Source organism: Diadema antillarum, unplaced genomic scaffold, assembly GCF_040938485.1.
Source record: "Diadema antillarum isolate AM-2024a unplaced genomic scaffold, OU_Dant_1.0 seq00000364_RagTag, whole genome shotgun sequence".
Lineage (NCBI taxonomy): Eukaryota > Metazoa > Echinodermata > Echinoidea > Diadematoida > Diadematidae > Diadema > Diadema antillarum.
Window position 1 is genome coordinate 1,201,232 of NW_027271365.1, and position 23,508 is coordinate 1,224,739.

A 23,508-nucleotide genomic window follows, 5' to 3' on the forward strand; every position below is an offset into this window, starting at 1 on the left:
ATATTCTTTGTCTTTTTTTCTTTTTAAAGAAGGGGAAACTTATGGCGAGTCTGTAGTTACAGACGGATAGGAGATTCCTGCTAACATGCCATAGTAATCATGCCATCATGAATATACACGTAATTGCAATTTTCATATAATCCAGCCAGGATTCTGTCAAAAGTGAAATTTTAGGACCCCCACCCCCCATAGTTGAGGGATTGGTTAGAAAGAGATAGAGGCATAGAAAGAGAGAGAGAGGGGGGGGGGTGGAGAGGATGGGCTTTAATTAACTATAATTCTATGTTATCTATACCACATAAGCCAACAATAAAGAAGGATTTATGGCAGGAATTTTCTTGCCATGTAAATAGATTATCATCATCGTCACCCACATGCTCAAAAGGATGCTCATAAAAATCCACCACTGCACACATCTCCTTGTTCCACCAAGGGCTCCCATCCGGTGCGGTTCATATCCTACGTCTCAGTTAGACAGAGGCAAGCCCCCCTTTTTGGGCAGTTAATCTCAAATGACAAGGGAGGGGTTAAGCCGAGAGGAAATTGGCTGAACGTCCCAACGATCAGATTGTCACTTATAGTCTGTCCTACCTCTTCTGCAAGGAAGTCAGAAGGTCATATCTTGATTATCATCATCATTATGGCAGGAGAAACACAGAAGTCATGTTGCATCCAAGCTCTTCCATCACACCAGCTTGGTTTCCCCTTGGAGATGCCCTGCAACAGGTGGTGGAAGAAGGGAAATTGATGGCATATTGTGTTAGGAGGTGGCTTTTTCTTCTTCAGTGTTGGACCATCTCCTGTTGGCTGTCTTAACAATTCCAATTTTGAGGAAAGTTTTAAGTCAGTGTGAAGTGAAAAAAAAAATCTTACCTTTTCCTTTTTGATGGTACTTTTTGTTGCAATATTTGTGCTTATTCAGCAAGAGTTTCACAGTGATGTGACATGAAGAGATTATGAAACTAGGATTTTATTCCAGATATTGACAAAAGTTTCACTGTTGTTGTTTTTTTTTTGTATATTTGCTCCAGAATGGTTGCTGAAGGTGGGTCATTATTTGGAAAGTGTACCAACCTACTTATCTAGTTAGGATATATATTTTTTTTTCTGTTTCCCTTACATGATTTGGCTTTTGAACCCCTATGATAATTCTCCTTTGAAGGTAATGATATTTGTCCTGTGCCAATCATGCCATTCTTGATTAGTAGATGATTAAAATGTAGTAAATATGTTTGTTCAGTCATCACCATCATGGAGAGCAACAAATGGAGAGTTTCTACTAGCATGAAACACAGACCATGTAATTTCTGTTTCTCACCATATTTTCCCCCTTATTTTCTCTCTGTCTTTCTCTGTCTTTCTCTCTCTCTCTTGTTCTCTGTCCTTCCATTTCTCTTCTCCACCCTGTATCACCCTTCAGGAGTTGGAGGCAAGTTCTTCAAGTGGTCCAAAGGAGCCCAGATCAGGGGTAACCTGGACCTCCTGGAGCTGTGGATCCATGAGAAGGACCTCAAGCTACAGGTGCGATTCCTGCAGAAGGTCTCCTCGGCAACAGACCTGCTGGCCACACCCAAGTTGCAGCTCGCTCAGGTGAGATATCAGTCAAAGTGTAAGAGAACACTTAAACATGCCAATTTGAGATGACAGAGTTTTGGTTTGTCCATGTAAAATACTTTCCTCAATAATTCTAGAATTGTCATAAAACACAGTGTTCAATAAGAATATTAGGGCAGTTTTCTTAAACATTTTATTATATCAATATCAGGCCATCCAGTTGAAATAAAGAAATTTACAGTAAACATTTGAATCTTCATTGTGTTTGTACATAGATTTCTATCCAGCATATCATATGTTTCCCCCCCCCCCCCCCCCAAAGAAAAAAACCAAACAAACAAACAAAACAAAAACTAATATTGGCAAAAATTCTAATAGATCGCTTGTTTGAAGCAATTTTGGGGCAAAATTATCCCTCATTAAAGTGTTCTGAACGATTGTATTGTATTTGGGGGCAATGCACATTGGAAACATAAAAGTACCTGACATCCCTGAAAAGTACCCTTTGACTGTGGAAATACCCACATACATTTGTGAAGAGATTGCTTCAGTTGCATATATGTGGGAAAATTTCTGATGCATTTCCCCCCAACAATTTGACAAGTGCCTCCGGTACACTTTCAGTACCCCAGTATTTCTTGGCTCAGTGTCTGTCAGATCCAAGGTCAGATTCTTTGGCAGTGACTGATGCTATTTGTTAGTGTACCTCTAGCCTGGGTGTTTTCTGCTTGTTGTTGTTTATGTAGCTGATTCGTATGGTATCTTCATGTTGTAAGATATGGCACTGCTAGGAAGACAAAAAACTTCCTTATTATTTCCCTGATGAAGCGGCCTCCAAATGATTTGTGTTAGACTGCTACAATATCAGATGGCTAGATCTTCATTTTTCAGTAGCAGACAGCAAATCTTTACAGAACTCATCTCTATTTCGGGCTAGATCAGTTGGTGACCTTTTAACCCACAATTAAAGAAGTGAGGCAACAATGAACACATTCACACTATACCTCTGTACTGATTTGTTTAAGACATGCAAAACCAAAGGGACCCCACTGTATGAGTAGGGTGGCAATCTGCAATTTATCATAGTTTAATATCCCCACCTGCTAGAAAGTGTGATAACAATAATGACAACTGTGTTTGTGCTATATCACTTGCACTCATATTCACCGTAGGATGGTGTTCAAGACACCTGCAGAAGGGGATGAGAAATGTCGTGTTGCAATGTATAAGAATGGATAAATGATCTGATGATATTGCAGACAGTGGTTATTCTAATCTCAAGAATGGTGGTGATGACGATGATGATGATGATGATTGCATCACAGACACTTGTGCATCTTTTTGCTGGCATCATGTACATTCAGATTGCTTAACTCCTACTTGCTCAGCTTTAAAGGGAATATCCCTCATCTGCATTGCATCAAGGAGGCTTTGAACTATAGGAAAAGTCATCAGTAATTAAGGATGGACATTTTCTGCCAGCTGTAGAATATACGTGCATAATGTGTGTTTGTACATAGGTTTCATTTTCGTTATTTCTCTTATGAAATGTGATACAGCTTGAAAATGATATCACCATCATTGTAATCCAGGTAATTAAAGTATAAAAAGGATTTTGACTTCAGCACTTTTTGAGATGAGGTAGATTGGGGGTAGTTTGAAGTTCTTAAAGCCTGCAAGGTTGAATGTCCTGCGTATGGGATAAAACAGAGTTTTTAGAAATGGCGATCTGCACTGACTCTTCCTCTTCATCTCTGACCACTGGTAGGCGGAGTGGAGTTCCCTGCGGCGAGACTTCCCTGCCCTCAACCCGGCCCAGATACATCAGATCCTGAGCGAGTATGACATTGGTGGCTCACAGGCCATGCGACCCCGGGGCTGGTTCCCCCCACCCAAGGAAGTGGAGGCTGCATTGAAAACAGGTGGGCAGGAAATCTTCAGCTTTTCCCTATTCCCTCATCCCCCACCCACATACTATTCCCCCTCCTCTCGCCCTCTCTCCTGGTCTCCCTCTCCCACATTCTCTATCCCTCACCCCAGCCTCTGCACTTTATGAATCTTACTCTTTTTTGTCAAGTTATCCAAATTGTAAAATCCATATATGAAGAACATTTTATGAAGTACAATATCACGTAATTTACACTTCCATCACACAATCATTGACAAATAAAACCAAACCAAAGGCATTTCACAGTTGTCTCAAGTTTGGTTAGCTGGAGTGCTACAAGTTTAGCAGTTTTACTGCCAGCCTTTTCTAATCACATCAAAAGTAACCTTGCAAATTGTCTTTCTTCGAAATCGCTTTTCTCACAACACTATAGATCTGTTTTTTTAGCAAACGCTGAAACTTTAAAATCAACTGTAAATCATGCACATGATCCTGAGCATAAACCTAAACTGACATAAGGGACACATCTAAAGTCACAAATTTTCGCTGCCAGTATGGGATTGTGCTATAGGGGTATTAACATTTATTTTTACTGCTGATCTGATGTGTTTTATCATGATGGCTACAAAGTAATTGGATTAACTGGCTTCAATACACACATTAGTCTCAGTGGAATACAATTGTTAAAGTGTGCGGTTGCTGGAAAAGTTGAAGCAACAGAAACTGACTTCATTATCAAATTGACTTGGTAATCTTGTGCGCCAGGGGAATTGTGTTAGTAATGTGATTGTTTGATAGGCTTACGAGGCTTAACACTTCCAAAACATAGTCCCCTTATTAAAGTGCAGTTTGAAAGCGGAGAAGGTCAGATTCTTTTGTTGATGATACTATAGGTCATATTCAAACCTATCATGTGACAGATATGACTAATTGAAATATCCTTTTGTCATCACATTACATATCACTGGGAATGATGTGAATACAGACTGGTGTATATGTAGCAAGAAATTGTTGTGATCCGGGATTTTCTTTGGAAGAGGTCGTATGCACTTTAATGCATTTCATCACAAATTGCGAACGATTAAAGAAACAGCACTGCACTTGATCAGACTGCTAATAGCAAGTTATTTTGTGACAGCTGATTCAGCAAATGGATTGATGAGTGTCAACTTACTCATCTACAAGGCCCCAGTGAAAGGTTTCAGTTTTACTACAACAGCATTCTTTTCCCACAGTAGCTGTGCATCTTGTGCAAACACAAACACACGCATACAAAACAAATGCTCTCAAATAAAATCTGCCTGTTACATGTATTAACTCTTAAAGGGAAGGTATAGTTTTGGTTGAGATAGGGATTGTGGTTGAATTTTTTGCGAGATAATTAGAAATCGCTTACATGAAATATTAAAAAGAATACAATTCTAAGAGAAATTAAAAGTTTAATTGATGAAAATCGGTTTTGAAATGGCCGAGTATCCAAAAGCAAAGTAAAACAAAGTGGTCCTAATAAAAGGCGGGTCCTACCTTTCATTAGGACATCTTTGTCTTTGTATATCTCAGCCATTTCATTACTGATTTTCATCAAATAAACTTTTAATTCCTCTTAGAATTTTATGCTCTGTAATATTTCATATAAGTGATTTCAAATCATCTTGCTAAGAGCTAAAATCTGAATTCCCATCTCAACCAAAAACTATACTATCCCTTTAATTCAAGATACCAAGGTTGCCTCTTAAAGAGTTTTTTTTTTTTCTGGCATCAGTTTTTCCTGCAATGTTGTCTTCACAGATTTTATCTGCCTTTCCTCTGAGCAAATGTTCAATGCCCACTGGACACACGATGACAAGTGTGATAAGGCTAGCTATTACATCTGTACAGGACATGGCTGTCACATTCATTATGCTACCTACGTTTACCCAATAACTGTGCATCTTTCAACGTCAGGAGATTATTATTGAGAGCATGGACCTCACAAAAATTCACGGCCTCACTGTTTGTTACTCAGTTGTCTTTTTTTTCCCCAGAAGTCACGCCTTTGTACCCCCAAACAAGAGTTTCTTTGTTGTTATTGAATAATAAATAGCTGTTGATAGTGTTTTGGTTATTTCCAGTATTCATATGAATACTTGTAGAAAAGAAAGTGATTCTCCAGTGTAGACTTTCATCTCTGAACTCTAATCTCACAGAAGAAAAGGATTAGTCTTAGTACAGACATGTATGCCCGTTAACTGTGGCCTTGCACATTATATATGTACATGATCTAGATAATGGACAAGCAAAGCTTTTTTATTCATGTTTTTATCGCTATTTATGCCTCCACCATGAAGTGTCTCCGAAGACATTATGTTTTCAGGTTGTCTTTTTGCTCAGAGAAGATTACAGGCAGTTTTTGACCTCCACTTGTTGTAACTAATCCCTCTGGATAATCAGGGTGTTGATGTGTTCTCCACTTGTCTCATGTACAGAGGACATCCTGGTGAGCTTTGATGACCACCCACCTCTGATCCTGCCCTCAGACGCCTTCCAACTGGACCTTAGGTGTGATGTCTGTGAGCTCATGCCGGGCTTCAAGAGCACCCTTCAGTCGCTGCAGAAGGAATTCCCCAAGATCCGTGTCAAGACAGGTACATATCCCTATTTTCTTCCATCCTCACCTTGTAACAGCAACCCCTTCCTATGTCCATTTGGCCTTCACACAATGTCAAAATTACATCCATCATTGTCAGCAATGTGGCAGCATTATCACTTGAACCACTTTTTTGTTTTTGTTTTTGTTATTATTACCAGCTTAATATGGCACCTAAAAAAGAAAAAACACAACAGCAACCCAGAACTGTTGGTCACAGTAAATTGCAATCTATGTAAATCCTCTTCGGATCACAGCCTTTACATTATGCGTAGAAAATCAAATTCAAAAACATCTGATTATTCAGGAACAGGAAATATTCTGTTATACCATATGACCACTCTTTAGTGGGAAGTCCAAATAATGCTATAATTCATCATTTGATTAATTGATTGATTGATCTTTGTTCATACAAATTAACCAGTATATGGCTCAGAAGCAGAGATTCATATTTGAGCATTTTCCTAGTGTGGTAGAAAAACATTACTTTTCAAGTCAAGACATTTTATAACAGGAGTGGAATCAAATCTTAGAAGAAGCCAGACTGCAAATTTGATAGTATGATCGCTAACTTTTATTTATATATTACCTGGCATGACAAATTGTTTGTTTTGTTTTTCTACCAGATTTTGGGGATTTGGATGCAGCATTGTTTGATGAGGGAGACACGATAGAAGAGACAACGGGACCGGAAGAGGATACGCCATCAAAAGATGGACGAACCTCAAAGGATGGCCCCCAGCTGAGGTCAAGGTGCTCCTCTTGGCCACAGAATGAAAAGGATGTTTCATCAATCCTTGACGAGAAGAACAGCAGTGGCAAGAAGGTGGCAAGTGGGGATGCTGCGTTGTCACGACAACAGAGGTGCCTCAAGAAAATGCAGGAGATGGAGAACGGGGAGGTCAACAACAACGTCCGGAACATCCGGGCACGTGGAAAGGTGCAGAGGCAGTCATCCTTGTCAGCAGTACCGGTTACAAAACCACCAAGGACGCATCCTCCTCTTACCAAAAGTTACAGTCTGCCGGCAAGCACGTCTGAAGATGCGGCCAGCGATCAGAGAACACATCTTAGCAATGGTAAGAAGGATGAGGAACCTCCCAGTAAGGCGTTGACCAATGATCGCCGCCAGGAGCAGCAGAACAAGGCCGTCAAGCCCATCCTGAAGACAAAAAAGGCCAAGAATCACAGAATGGACATGGAGAATGGGATATCTCCCATCACACAGGATGTCATCCCAGAGGAAGACAGTGAGGTCTTTCTACCGTCTCCGCCTTCAGCAAAAAGCAAACCAGTCCCACCTCTTGTACTACCAAAACCTCCATCCCCACCAGATTCTCCCGATGTCAGAGTTGCAGCATCATCGCCATCTCGAACACCAACAACTCCTTCCAAGAAGCAGGGGTTACCTCCCCCTCCTCCTCCTAAACCCAAATTCAGGCCAGCTGTCAACGGCCACAACCTGCCCCGATCGCCGTCCCCACACACTAACGGCAACGTGGACGTGGGTCTCCTGGCCCCGCCCGCTGGGTTTGACTCCTCGCCGGAGGAGAGAAAGAGGAAGGAGTTAGCGAAAACCAAGTCTGTGGAAACTGGAGATGGAAGAGCTGAGGTTTCAGTGGAAGGTGGAAGTACAGGAGAATTGTTGAGGACCAGCAGGACGGAGGATAGAGAGTCTCCAAGCAACAACACCAGCAATAACAATGTGGACCTGGATGGAGAAGCACTGGAGGAACTCCTCAGGGGAATTGACAATCAGGGTAAGTGTAGATGTAGATGAGTAAGGTGTCTGCTCAGATGATGAATGAGCTCTCCCTCGATTCAAAAGATTAGTCTGTTAGGATGTCATTGACTGTTGAAGACTGCAAGGAACTTTGTTGCGGGCAGGAATAGCACTTGATCAAATTGAAAGCAATGTGACTAGTGTGTAAGTCTCCCTGTCCAACTTTACATTCTCATTTGCTCTAAACAGCAGATTCTTATACTACTAACCACCTGCCCGTGTAAACCTGGTGGGTTGTGTACAAAATCTATGAGAAAGTCAGCATCTCTTGTAGGTAACGGCTTAATGAACTACATGGAGACAGAAACAGAGGACATGGCAGTGGCGGATCCAGAGGGGGGGCACACCGGGCGCACACCCCCTCTTTTTTTATAAAAACAACAGAAAAAAAAAAGAAAAAATGGGGGGCATGCGCCTCCCCCCTTTAATTTTGTAAAGGCACCTCCCCTTTACGGAATCCTGGATCCGCCCCTGCATGGTGTTATCCTAGTTTATCAAGTGAATGCATTTTCTGAATAAGTATTTGCTGTGCTCACACATTCTCTTTGCCCAAAGCCTTTTAATAGATGGCAAACAAATAAGGAAGAAAGGTATGTATTCATTCATTTCTGATTGGTTTAAGTATACTTTTATTACTAATTTTCAGTTGCAAGATATATTGAGCTGTTCTTAGCAAGTTCTCTGTTTTTTTCCTTATCTTCCCTCCCTTCTTGACCACCTTCCACAGAGCACAGTGACCTAAGCTTCTGGCAGGATGACCGACCCGGCTCGGAGTCCACCGGTAGTCTCCCTACCCCTGAGAGCTGGACCAACGATTCGCCTAACAGCGAGTGGTCATCCTCATCCTCATCATTCCGGGAGAGGAAAGACTCCATTGATGATGTCTTCGTGGTGGACCTAGAGAAGGGAGAAACTGGTCTAGGTCTAGGGCTGGTGGATGGACTGGTAAGACCCTGCCTGGAACACACTCTTTCTACATGCAGGATGACACATTTTGGATGAACAGCGCCCCCCATTGTCAAACCAATACAGAGTTGGGTGCTACAAATGGTCAGCTTACTGTTTTAAGGGATTCTACAATGACCCCGTGCTGGACAATTGCCCACTTCACTTATTACTTGGGAGTATATTGTCATGTGAGAAATTTATAGTGGGGAGGAAGAATTGTTTTTACACTAGATGAAAACAGTCTAGGGGGGGGGGGGGGCACTTAATTTTGGCTACCTTGGGCATTGCTCTTACATAAGTTTGCATCCAATTTCTTGCTACATGACCCAATTAATATGCAAATATCATGTTGAAACACATTGCCAGCATATGATGTAAATAAGCCATTGAAGGTAACCTTCCAAAGACTTTGAACAGGAAATCACTTTATTTTGTTTGTCTACTTCATGTTGTCTAACATTGTATAATTTGATATGATGCAAATTTATTTCTGCTTTTGATCTGGATGAATTTATAAGTGTTAATTTGAAGCAATTTTGAAAATGATTAAGCCTACCCTGCTTGTATTAAAAGATGATGTTGCTCAGTAAGAGATATTAAACAAATTACTCTTAAGTTCCTGCTGCTCTTTTCCTGGCCCCCTGATCCCTTCCCACAGCACACAGTCCTAAGATCGCCAGGCATCTACATTTGCAAGGTCTTGCCCGGAGGCTCGGCCAACCAGTGCCGGCGGCTGAGGGTGGGAGACAGGATCCTAGCAGTCAATGGGACCAGTTTAGTTGGCTCAGACTATGACAGGTAAGGGTTCCCCCAAAGAGGGAGAGCTAGAGAGCTATGGGATTGTGGATGACCTGTGAATATATGAAGAGTTTAAATACAAAAATTGATGTATCCACTGTCATCACTTGAGATATCTGAGATGAAAAACAAAGAAAATGAATAAAATTTTAATAATATCTTAACAAATACTTCTTGTCATGTAACAAGTGCAGTATCATTGAAAGGATTTAATTTTCTTCTATTTGATGATGGCCTTACTTTAAAAAATCTTTAAGAAGGAGTTTATAATGTGTATGTTTTTGCAGTAAAACTTTTCATATGGACATTTGAACTTTTTTTCATAGATAGACAGGTAGACAGGCATATAAACAGACAAATGGATTATATGTAAATGAGCGAATGAATGCATAATCAAACAGATAGACACACAGACAATTACACAAGGTAGGTTAAGTGACCATAGATAGATAATTAAGGTCATGAGTGCATACATATGATATATACATTTTATGTATTATACATGATATAAGATGGTGCAGTATCCGATGATAAGAAATTATGGTCAGTAGAGCAGGGAGAGGGATTAGCTAAGAAACCAAAATAAAGATATTTTGATATCAATGTGATGTGAATTTAAAAAACAAACAAACAAACAAACAAACAATTGAGTCAAGATGTCACATAATCAATTACAAAATATATTTCTGCATGACCTTTGTTTTGATTGCCCGAGTACATTGCAAAGGGCGTATGAAGGTTGAAGTTACTCACTGTTTATGCCCTTGTCTGGGTTCTACTGCTGAAAGTTAAAAACAAAATGACTAACATTGCTGAGTAACATGTGGCTCCCCTGCAGTAATCCGGGCTAATCCCCAATACCCTTGTTTTCTCACAATAAGTGGGTAGACTAATCTCGTAGGATGGAAGATAAACAAGAATTTCAGCAGAAGAAGCTAACTTTATCCACACAAATTTCACTGTAATATTTGCTTTTGTGGAAGTAGATGTAAATTTATGTAGCGTGACTGACCATGATCCGAAACATGAAATATGTAGTTGTTTCCTTTAACCCATTGAAGACTAGTCCCAAGTATACCTGGGCGAGTGTCTATGGGAAATGTGTGTTACAGCAAAATCAGCCCATCTTCAGTGGGTTAAAGTAGTTTTTGACTTCCACAGGCATGCTTTCATCGTAAAAGCCCATGATATCAAAGTTACAGAGCTGGTATACAGACGTAAAATAATGATTCATTATTGCCATTAGTTTCTCATAGGCAAAAAAATAAGGCATTGTAGGCAATGGCAACCTTTGAAATATGCCCCCCATAAAAATGGAGGGAGATGGGGAATATATGCATAGAGTATGTGTGAAATATTTTGTAGAGGATTGCAATGAGCAAACAAATTTTCTCAACAGCATGCCAACTCAGTAAAGTGACAATCAACCAAGGTTCAGGGATGGTGATTATTTCCTTGAAGACAGTGAGCTGGTTTTTTTTAGTTGTTTTCCCTATTTCATTTTCCCTATTTAATTTCCCTACACTTGTGTATGAAGTCAGAGTTTAGAGTGTTATGTAGTACTTAAGTCTTATCAGCACCCTCTTTTCTTCTATGTGTGTGGCTGTGTGTGGTTTTCTTTTTTTCAAATTTTTATTTACAGTCTATGTGGAGTCATAGAGCACATACATCAGTGACAGTAAAGAGCTCAATGACTGCAATATACATTCATAGCAAGGACGCCACCTGCTGGTGAGAGCTTGGCCAGTCGCACAGTTCTAAACTTATTGCTAGAACAGAGGCCTGTTTCATCAAAATCATGTCATAGGGAACGGAATGGGGGATTTCTACAGTTTCATCCTGTATGGCAATTTAAAGTAATCTCTCAAAGTGTCTGCTCAGTACTTTATCATCTTTAGAAATATCACAATTGATGCAATCAATATTAGTTTTTTCTCTCATCCTTATCATCTTTCCAGTGCCATGAACCTGATTAAGGACAGCGGCAACAGGCTACGCATCCTTGTTGGCAAGTCAGACAACAACGTCGCCATGAAGATAACAGCCTCCAGTTGCTAGTGGTGACAGACTTCCGAGCCAGATGTGGTGCTGTGTCTCTCCCTCTCTCTCTCTCTCTCTCTCTCTCTCTCTCTCTCTCTCTCTCTGTAATGTTTCAACATCATTCATTACTGAGAAGAGTAGTGTATCATAATCAGAATGCAACATTGTCAAACATTTTTTAACAACTTGATGAAATTTTGAGAACTATGAGACAAAAGTAGAACATATACTACGCTACTGTCTATACAGGAAATTAATTTGAAGAAGGTTTTGGTGACAAAATAATTGACCAAAGCATATCTGGTTCATTGGATAAAGAAAAAAATAGCAATAACTGTCTTAGTATGTTTTGGCTTATGTTTTCCTCCACTTTGTCTCACATCAATACAATCATTACAAGGTACTCAGCAGTTCTGTTTTTAGCCCAGTTTTATGTGCATATTGCACAATATTAATGACAATATTATGAAAAAAGAGAGAGCATTTGCTGGAGTTGGTTCACAAAATGAAATTAGTAACCTCTGTAAACTAGCAAGTCTCTATTCCACATTGAATGTTGACAATGAAATACGAAAAAAGTTTTGATAAGGTCTGACCACTATTGTTTCTGTGCTTTGCCCTACTACAGAAAAATCCATATATCAATTACCTGTAGATCATTCATATTTTCCTCGTGCGCAGCAGTATGTGGGTATTAATCAAGTTGAATGCAATCGAAACAAAATTAATTCTTGACAGGTTTCAATTGCTGAATTGATTGCATGTAAATACTGCTGATGAAATTCAAAACTGTACCAGGTACATTACACATTTGGCATTTTCATTTAAATTTTTATTTCAAATTAAAAAAAAATACAGCACTACAGGGGTGTGTTCTTTGGGAAATATTGTTGATTTTTACTTTGGTATTTATCTCATCCATTTTTTAGATATTTATCATATTTAGACAGCTCTCTCCTATTTGACATAGCTGACAAAGGAAATATGCAGAACTATAACATGAATACTTACTGCAACCCTAAAGTTGTGACCATTATAAAACTTATCACAGGCTCCTTTGGTGTTAAACTGCACAAGCCGATTCTCAGAAAGTAATTTTGACAGACATTGTCGTCTGCCATAAAACCATCATTTAATAGAGAAGTGGTGGATTCAGTGTGATCAGTTTATGGAGCTTGTCAAAGCTTGGTTTCTATTAGTGTGGCAATATATTATCTCCCCTGGTCACACAGAAACTTTTATCAAATGCACGCCATCCTATTTGCCAAAAGCGTTTAACCACACTAATGGTATTGTAGACCCAATGTTAGCTCCTCTGTACATATTATATTAAAGATGACTTTGTATATGTATGGAGTGCATTGTTTTCATGTTGACTATTAAGATATCATTTATCTGTAAAGTATTACAAAAAATTAAGTGAATGTGCTGCTGTGTATTATTTGTATATATCTACTCACATAGAGATATATGATATATTTGTAATAAGTGAAAATGCTAGCTTGCCAGAAAAACTATTATAGTTTTACATAGAAAAATTCCAATGAGAGAATGGCTACAAGGTGTTTTAACTTTTGAAAGTAAGTCATACTGTACAGAAAGATGTAAATTTGTATTTTGACTGTTGACTGATCTAGGTACAGTTATATTCAATTTTAGTATTTGATTACACACATGCATGCCTATGGTGTATGTTGTTTTGACTCGATATGACAATCGTGTATTGGATGTTATTTATCTTCCTAGGAATTATCTCTCGTTTTGATGAGCATATCATTTTATGCAGGTAATTCTGCAAGTTTATGTCAAAGATAATGTGAAGTAGAGCTGTCTTTCATACAGAGGATATATGGTTTAACATTCTATACTTGGTCTTTCATGATAAGGAAAACTGTAGAATCATTGAAGACTGGTGTGTGAATTGGATTGGATTCATTCAGTCAGAACTGATGCCTTCAAGCTTGCTCCAGTAGTACAAACATGACAGCCCAGCTCAAAACCCACCAAAAGTTGCAGATTAGGGTTCTCTGTAAAGGACCAAAATATCATTTGTGTCGACAGACTCAAAAGTTTGTCTTACCTTGGAGGGCAATCTTTTCTCTACCTACTATCAAAATATGGCAGATTAAAACAAAATGAAAATCAAGATAGTAGCAGTTTTTCTGGACCATACTTTTTTTTTTTTCAGACAGGCACTGCTTTCAGTAGGAAATAGAGTACCGTATACTTTCATTGATACTTGTGCACAGCATGCATGAGTGACCCTTCTTGAACCCTCTGTGTGCCCATTGATTTCTTACCTATAGACTGATTCTGTGAGGCGGTTTGTGTATTATCGGCATGGGCAGCGCCATTACCGCGGTGTCCCGGCCGACCCCCTCCCCCACCCCCCTCCCTACATTAGCATGCGCTCGGAATGAAAAACTGACGCATGGTTGTTTTAGCCAATAGGCGTCTCGTACTGAGTGCACGAACGCTTGCTTAATGCGCGAACCTTTCGTTACAAGTGCGCGTACTCCTACTACAAGTGTTTGATAAACATGTTGCCTGTGGGGTGGGGAAGAGGAGGGGGGGTAGGCTGGGACACCGCAGTTTGAGCTAATGGCTGCGCCCAGTGCCACAAATTGTCTGCTGCCCTCAACGAACCCGAATTGGTCTAGAGGTATGTGTGTAAAATTTGTACACATTTGACTCATTGGCATACAAAGAGTTAAATCCTCTTTTCTCCCTTTCCTACGAATTAAACCTCCTACCTCTCTCTCTCATTTCAATCGTGTTTTGAATGGTTTAGGATGGTCCAGTTTTAACAAATTATTATACAATTTGAAGGCTTAGAGCTTACTCTTTGATACTATGTAGAAAAGTGGAAATTCATTTTAGCCTACTTGTAGTGGGCTTTGAGCTGGGCATGCAGTCACAAATTAAATTTTGATCACACCATTTTGTTGAGAACCTGCTCATTTGTTGAGGTTTATGAGGAGTTGAAGTGGACAGAAACTTCTGATTAAAGCTAGTTTGGTTGGGATTCTATTGATAGCTCTCTGTGATGTGGTCTTGCTTTTCATTTAAACAAGAGCAGTGTTCTTGGAAGTATATATGTCTAGATTGTTCTTACTAATATCTGTGTATGTAGCATTGACTTGGTTGAGTATACTTCTATTATTGATATCATTTTCGATTGCTGGAGCTTAATTTATGCACGTAGCTTGACATTTGGAGGATTGTGCTGCTATTTTCTGAAAGTGGGATATACATCTATATGTCTGTCACCTACATTTGAAATGGACAGACTAAATGAACATGCAGTTGATTTAATACACTTTGTAGCTACTGAAATAGTTGTCTGTCTGTATCCATGACAACTGGTTTTCCGGTCTTTTCAAGAAGTGTCACCTCCTCAGTTTAACCTTCTTATTATCACTAATAACTACACAGTGTGATGATGTCAATGCTCTTTGAGATCAGTGGTCTCCATAGGGTTAATGAGGTTTAGATGTAGCATTATGCTGAGCCGGGTGGAAACTTTCATCTTTTTCTTTTTATGACTACCAAGGAAGCAATTCAGTTTGCACCTTGATATCGTGTGAAATATGACACTCCGGACAATTCCGGAGACTTTGGTTTTACTGTTTCCAGAAATTGTGGCCTATCGAAATTCATCAAAGATTTACAACTCATACTGTCAGAGTATATATCTTTTTTGTTGACACTAGAAACTGAATTTAAGACTACGTCAAAAGGATGAAAGTAGGCCTATATCACAGTGATACCATACAATTTTTGTTGCCATGCACTGATTGGGAAGCAAACCTCTTCCCAGTCTCCAATCAAATGTTCCCAACCAAATGTTGTTAACATTTGTAAGTCCAATATAGATTGTTTGAAATCAGGCATTTGATCAGAAATACTTTGTAAGAACTTAACAGGAATAGTATTATAAAGTAACATTGCAGACAGTATATTGTGTAGAATAAATGAACACAAGAAACTACCACAGATTCTAGTTTTGAATATCTAGGATTAAAAGCACATTGGTGTCGGTAATTTTTTGCATGAAAGTTTTGCAAAGTTTCATACCACAAATGTTTCTGGTTTTAGAGTATATGAACGTTTGTTACTTCCCTAGCTGCCATGAAAAACAAATTATAATTCATAATTCAATTACAACAACAATCTAGGATGTTTGACAAAGTCTCTTTGAAGCATGGCAACCTGCGATCTGCATCGTACGTGTGAAAATAAAAATTATCGTATGTGACAGCTTCATTGGTATCTTGTTGCCATGGTGAACATACAACAGCCATGAAATCTACTATGCAGTGTGAGAAAATGCCCCCTGGAGTATCGAGTTAAAAACATCTGGGTGTACATCAATCATGGAATAATGATCTTAGACAAAGTTTGTGTGGGGAAGATAATGTTACACAGTGACATGTCTGTGCACGCATTCAAAACACTAAAGCACTTGAAGTGTAAGAGTTTTTATTCTGTGATATGTTCTGTTGTTGAAGATGGTGCTGTTACACATTATGGTAATATCTTTTTGCCGAAATTAAAAAGAAAAGAAAAAGAAAGAGATGTAATATATCTTGTATAATTCACAAAATTTATCACTGCAGACTCCTGTGAAATGAATGGTCAAACATTTTAAGACAGGTTGAGTGATATGATATGTTACATAAGAATAATCATAAATAAATGAGTATCCATGTTGGTGAAATACAAAACTTGGCTCCTGTCCAATATTTTATGTATTTGTTATAGAGCTGTCTATCTGTGGGAGTGGCACTTGGGATTCATAAGTGCATGTCCATTACACATATACCTAATCATTGTATTTGAGAGACAGAAAGTAGTTGACACACGTAAGTATATATCTCTATCATGAATAGTACAGAATACAAACACATACACATGCAAATATAATCCATATAAAACCACTTGACATTAATTTCATTGATTTCATCATAGTACATGATCATGAACTATGCTTTTTTTTATTCTTGCAGGAAATCCCATATATACCGCTAGCTTTGACAAATCAGTGTTCTAAATACAATAAATTTACTATTACAAATAACAGTACATGCTCTTTCATGCATATTTCTAGCCAAATACACACAAAGTGTATAATTAACTCTCTTGCAATTCCATTTCACCAGGCTTTTGACCTCGGTGAAAATAAAACTGCAGTTGTGCTTATTATGCATTTATCATGCATATTATCTAGTGCATTCAAGGTCATGTACAGCTAGTGTATAATATAAAATAGGAGAGAGAGAGAGAGAGAGATGTATGCATACATACACCAGAGCTGCCAAGTCTCCTTTAGTCTACATGCTGGATGCTGTCTGAAAACTTCAAAATCTATATATGTCTGCACGGGAGAAAATAAAGTCTCCCTTAATATTATGGAGTAATTTTCATTTTTGTTCATTGAGTGGCAAGTAAGAAACAGGTATTATTACCTCCGCCAAGGGGGGAGGTTATGTTTTCGTTACCGTTGGTTTGTTTGTTAGTTGGTTCGTTCGTTTGTCCCTGTGCAAAATAACTCAAAAAGTAGTGAACGGATTGAGATGAAACTTGCAGGAAAGGTTTAGAATGACACAAGTAACAAACGATTGACTTTTGGTAGTGATCCGAGAATTTTTGGGGAAGTTATGAAGGATTTTTTATACTTTGGCAGGTAGGGTCAATGAACTAGGGAGTTCAGGCTGCGCGTATTTGAGGTATGCATGCGCGCACTAAAGCGCGTGCTCTAGTTTCTGCCAGGGCGAGGCGCGCTGTGCAGCTGAGGGTTTATGACGTAACAAAGGCTTCTACATGTACATTGGGAAATCAGGCGGCTTTCAGCACACAATGCAGTACGTATGGGTGGAAATCACTGATCTCAAACAAGATCAGTGCGGGTGGAAATGGGCTGCATGCTTGGCGGAGGTCTGCGCTCTCAGAGTGCTTTTCTAGTTACTGTTTTAAATCTTCCTGACTTTGATGGGTGAATGTTGTAGACAGCCTTGCATACTGTATATACCAAATATTTAACGAGGTTTATATTTTCATGAATTTTAAAAGTCGGGTTTGCGAATAGAAAGACAAATGAAAATATAGAGTCTGATCCCGACATGAATTTTACATGTACACGCATACATTTCTCCATTCAGTACTATACTCCATGATCTGATCACAAATTTAATTGCTTGCAAAATTGTCAGGAAGTCCCGAATTGCAAAAAAAAAAAAAAAAAAAGACTCGTTAAATATATGGCATATACAGTGTACATAGTTGTATATTAAAGGTCCTGTTTACTTTTGGGAGCAGTGATTTTAAAAATGTCCAAGATATCACTTTTGATGCATATGTGTAGATCAGTTGTATCACAAAACATCCTACCATATAAAAATTTCAACAATAAAACGTCAAATATAAGGAGATATCACTATTTTTCTCATTAAACCATAACTGTTGACGGTTTAGTCTGGAAACATTTTTATTATAACTATTGTTCACATTTTATATATTCAACATTGATTATACTGGTTCAAATGTTTACATTGGTTGTTTCTATCCGTAACTCACATTTTACAACTATTTCAAAGCACTAATGCTGGGTTTTTGTTTCATCTGCAAATGGTAAATTAGTATGCACGGGGTATAATGCTTACAGTCATGCAGAAGATTCAATATTCTAATACAATTCACCTAGCAGAGTAGACAGTGTTGCAAATAACACCAATGAAAGAAGAAAAAAAGAATACCCCTGTCCTTCACACGCTTTATAGAGTGAACAGCAGATAGAAATGTACCAATTTTATGTGAATGAAAATGTCAATGTTATTTAACCATGTATCTATGCAAGAAAGGGATATGTTAAGATTCATAACCCTATTTTGTTTCTGAGGAAAGTTCGTTCATATCTATTCTGCTTCTCAAATCAAATCAAAATAGATTACATGGGTGTGAAAGTATCTGGTCATCTAAAGACAAATTTGAAAGCTGGTCGTTTTGAAATGACTTGAGAATGCAGTACAGTACTGTATGCATACTCTGCTTTAATAGACTATTGTACTCTTGTAGCAGATTGATCTCATTATACACTCCCTAAATCTTTTATCTGCCCCTTCAAGACTCACTACAAGTGGCTAATTCTTACTTTCATAATGACTGTGATGTGAAACTAGTGTCTGGCATGGCAAGAGCGATACAGTCTTGTGGGACTCTGTCTTTCTATCTATCTGCATATCTATCTATCTATCTATCTATCTATCTACCTATCTATCTACCTATTTATTTATTTATTTATTTATTTATTTATTTATTTATTTATTCATTTATTTATTTATTTATTTATTTATTTATTTATTTATTTATTTATTTATTTATTTATTTATCTATCTATCTATCTATCTATCTATCTATATATATATCTATATATCTATCTACTCATCCATATATCTATCTATCTATCCATCTATCTGATATCTATCTACCATCTATTTAATATCTATCTATCTTTCTATCTATCTATCTATCCCTCTCTCTCTCTCTCTATCTATCTATCTATCTATCTATCTATCTATCTATCTATCTATCTATCTATCTCATTTTGTCTCTGTCTCTTCCTCTCCCTCTCTTTGTTTCTGTTTTTTCCCTCTCTCTCTCTTTCTCTTTGTGAGGCACTCATCTTTCCAAGTACAAACGTCCACTCCCATTATACCATGTGCCAAGATCTGCGACTTACTTTCCCCAAGAAGTACCCCAACATGACGATAAGGGGGTTTTTGTGATCATAGAAAGCCAAGAGCAATTTGTGGTACATCGATGAAGCTTATCAAACACATTGATTGATTCTTCTGCTCATAATATTGAAGCATGTCATTACGACAATGTGGACAAGAAATGAAAACTTCAGCATACTGTAATACCAAAAGTTTCTTTCACCTTTGTTCAGATGGGAATTTTGAGGATGCAACAAAGTCATCAGCCAAGTGCTGCTTATGTGATTACACGAAGAGAAGTGGTGTTGATTTCAGTGGCATCCATTTTAATCATGATATTAATAGACATTGTTGAATTGTCTTCACTTGCAATTTATTCAGCAAAAATATGATATATAAACAGAATTCCCAGAGTTGTATTATTCATTCTTTCTAAAAATGACTGCTATTCAGTAGCACACTGATATGGCTTAATAGTGTATTACATACTGTAAAACATGATATATTCGCGGCATGAATTTTTCGCGAATTGGAGCCGATGGCCTTATTTGCGGCATGAAATTTTTGCGAACTGCCACTGGCATTCAATGCATGTAATGTAAAAAGAGCTTTCTGCGAACTGCCACTGGCATTCAATGCATGTAATGTAAAAAGAACTTTCGCGTGCATTTTAATTTTGCGAATCTTGGCGCTCGCGAAATTCGCGAAATTAAAATGCACGCGAAAATTCCTCATTTTACAGTACATCATGCCATTTCAAAAAATGGCCTCATGACTTTCCTTGGCAATTTCAGACGTCTCAACATCTGGATTTATTTAGCATACTGTAAAAGCGGCAATTTTCGCAGTGTTGAAATTTTCGCACATTTTGGGCAACCAGAAGCTAGCACGAAAATAAAAGCACACGAATATTTTTGCTTGCCATATATTCCAGTTTTTGATGTCTTGATTTCGCAGAATTAAAAACACGCAGAACTCTTCTTACCCGGTTGAGCGCGAAAAATTAGTGGCACGAAAATATCCACTTTTACAGTAGTTTAATCTACCTGTGTGCCAAATGATAATGATAATGATAATGAAATAGACATTCATAATGCACAGCATATCCACTAAGGGTGCTCAAGTGGCTAACAATTTGACAGTTTATTACATGCAGCTGCAACACCTTGATCTTCAAGGAAAGGTATATATCCAAATGTGTATTTTGGTGCTTTTAAACAAAACTGAAGGTATTTCACTATGCTGCTGGACTTTGAGAGATGGAAAGAGAATTATGTTATCAAATCAGCTTACACTGATGGGTATAATTGCATGTTTTTGGCAGTTACCAATACTCTCTTTCTTGCTTATCAAGAAAAAGAGTATCTATACTTGCAAATTTGGAAACATGAAAATGAAGAAGTTTCTTTGAACATACTTCTTAGACCAACTCTCTTTTTTCTGTCTCACTTTGGTTTTCTTATCTTGAAAACGTTTATTTGGCACTCTTTCTATGGATTTGGGGATGCAGAGTCACATAGGCCTTGGCCATACAGGCAATTCAAATACAAAACAGATGAAATGTCAGTTTCATAGCTTGAAACCAGGAAATGGTATGACAACGAGAATAAGGCCCACAACGAAGCTATTGTCATTTACAAGAGTACTGATTAGGAAACTATGAGTGTCAGAGATGATAAGCTTTCAGTACGTGACACAATTGGATACAAGGGCTATGGAAGGGAGCCACGGGGGGGGGGGGGGGGGGGGGGGGGGCTGCTGCCCCCACCAACATTTTTGGTTCTTCAAAAAGAATTAGAAAAAAAATCAGGAAAAAAAATCAGAAAAACAAAGAAATATGAAAAACAAATAAAACATTTCTGAGGACACAGGCTACAGATTTTCCTGTTACAGGGAAGGGGGGGGGGGGAAGTGGGGGGGGGGGAACATTGTCCCCACTAAATTACATTATGCAGCCCTTGGACCTCAGATGTATGTATTCTCAACAGTCAGAGTCATATAACGGTCTCCAGATCACAATACACTCAAGGAGGATATATAAACATATGTATCAATACCTGTATGGCTCTTTACAATCATAAGAAAATTGATGCAGTGGATTTATGATTGTTTTGAGTTTACATGTGGTCTAAGGGGATACATTATTATTGGTGGGGGGGGGGGTAACACGCTTGTCAAAATGGTGTCAATGTGTGTTATCAGTCATGCTGACTTTAGTACTCTGCTCTGCAGCATATGGAAGAAAAAATAGACAAGTTGTACCTATTGTTTGTTTTTTTTTAAATGAAGTAACATTTAATCTGATTGTATCCAATTAGATTAGATCAAATTACAGCAATATATTGCAATTAAATCATAATATTCATCCTGCACGGTTGACTCGTGCTTAAGACAGACAGTATAGCCTATCTTTAAAATAACCTCTTAGTTGCAAAAGTTAACAGTTTTCCGATAGGGACCAAGTGAGTTGGATTATGACCTTCTGGATAGTGACATCATCTCGAAAAGCAACAGGTTACTGGTGATTGGCATGGACGTCTGGAAGCTAACTGAGAGTGTGTACCTCATGCCCTTAATCCTTATTGTGTCACCATGGCCTTCCTGTTGGACTGAGGCACATTGTTGTACTTCGGTGGGCTTGCTAACCTTGACAACGAGGTAATATTTGGATGCATTTTTGAATGCTGACAAAAAACATTGGCACATACAGGGTTAACAAGCTTTATTTTGTGTCACATGGCCCTTTAATTGCACAAAGAGAATGCATTAGTCTTGTATACTTGATGGAATGTAGTATAACACAAATCTGTCCCTTTTGCTGAACTTTTAAAAGATATCTCTTGCCTGATGACTATGATAATTATGATGGCTATCATACTCATATTTGTAACACAGATGATAGTAATATTAAATGGCAATAATAGAATGATAGAAAATGATAGAACAATCATATATAACAATGATAAAATGATAAAGAGGCAACAGAATAATTGTTATACTAAAAACAAAGATGATAATGATATGAACAATCAATGTATTGTGCAATTACTATATCAAAGATACTTACCTGTGCATTATACGATAAATGTAAAAAACATCACATACGTGTACTAGAGTGCTGAAAGAAAAAAAATTTATCCGTAGCGGTTTACACGTTCCACAGAGACAATTTACACTTTTCATTCAACACAGGCATTAAAATAGGCCAATGCTCACACTCACATTGTGTAAGACTGACGTATAGATAATTTGAAAATGATTTAAAAACACTTAGTTTCGACATTGGTGTTGTTGACAGCCAGATAAGTGGTTATATATGGCCTTTGTTCTATGCCTTTACACTAACATAATTTCTTAACTCATCAAGTTCAAAAAGCTACATTTCTCTGGTTTGATGGTGTATCCATTTATTAGAGTGTTCCATTGTTTATTGCTAGTATATCTTAAGGTACAACATATACTTATCTTGAATCCTAATTAGCCATATACCATTATTTGTTTGGGATGTGAAATTATCAATAATCTCTAGATAGCTAAATTCATAACAGACTCTCAAATTAGCAACACATTTGAGAAGATTAATCTCATGTCTCTTTCTTAAATTGTTAACTTTTTTTTACACTTTCTATCAGATTTTATGCAGATCTCGTGGCTTTAATTGATTCCATAAATTTTTTCCCTAATAAAAGACAAGCAGTAAGATCTGGGGTTGCCAATTGAATAATTACATGATGCAGTAAAACTTACCCAGAACTTGATGGATTATGCCAGTTTAGTGGATTATTCCAGGTCTGTGCTTCACACTATTGATATAGTAACATGTACACTCCAGTGCTATCTAATACTTGGGACAAGTTGAAATCACATTGACTTACAATATTTGCCAGAACACTTTACACAATTTGATTGTTGCAATTCCAAATTCAACTTAGTTTTAATAGAGCTGATGTTTTATGAATATCAGACATAAACTGAGAAAACAGTGGATAAGATATGGAAGTTGCACATGTTTTCATGAAATAGTGCCCTTCTTTGCATCCACATTATACATACTGTATGCAAGCCAGGGAGGTGATGAGACCATTGCCTCACAATGAATATTGATTTTACAAAATGAAATCACAGATTGTTTTCCTCCTTGCATCAAATTGTTGAG

The 23,508-nt window shown here is 38.0% G+C and overlaps 1 protein-coding gene across 1 annotated transcript in view; it reads left to right on the forward strand.

The window, feature by feature from the left end:
• LOC139731159 (ras-associating and dilute domain-containing protein-like) overlaps positions 1 to 11,655 on the forward strand; it is a 33,163-nt gene extending 21,508 nt beyond the window's left edge. Inside the window, exons 5-11 of the mRNA XM_071642040.1 lie at positions 1,421 to 1,590; positions 3,323 to 3,476; positions 5,908 to 6,066; positions 6,695 to 7,828; positions 8,579 to 8,796; positions 9,458 to 9,597; positions 11,556 to 11,655. Coding sequence (XP_071498141.1) covers positions 1,421 to 1,590; positions 3,323 to 3,476; positions 5,908 to 6,066; positions 6,695 to 7,828; positions 8,579 to 8,796; positions 9,458 to 9,597; positions 11,556 to 11,655 — 2,075 coding nt within the window. The remainder of the gene's footprint in view (positions 1 to 1,420; positions 1,591 to 3,322; positions 3,477 to 5,907; positions 6,067 to 6,694; positions 7,829 to 8,578; positions 8,797 to 9,457; positions 9,598 to 11,555) is intronic.
• The last annotated feature ends 11,853 nt before the right edge of the window (positions 11,656 to 23,508 follow it).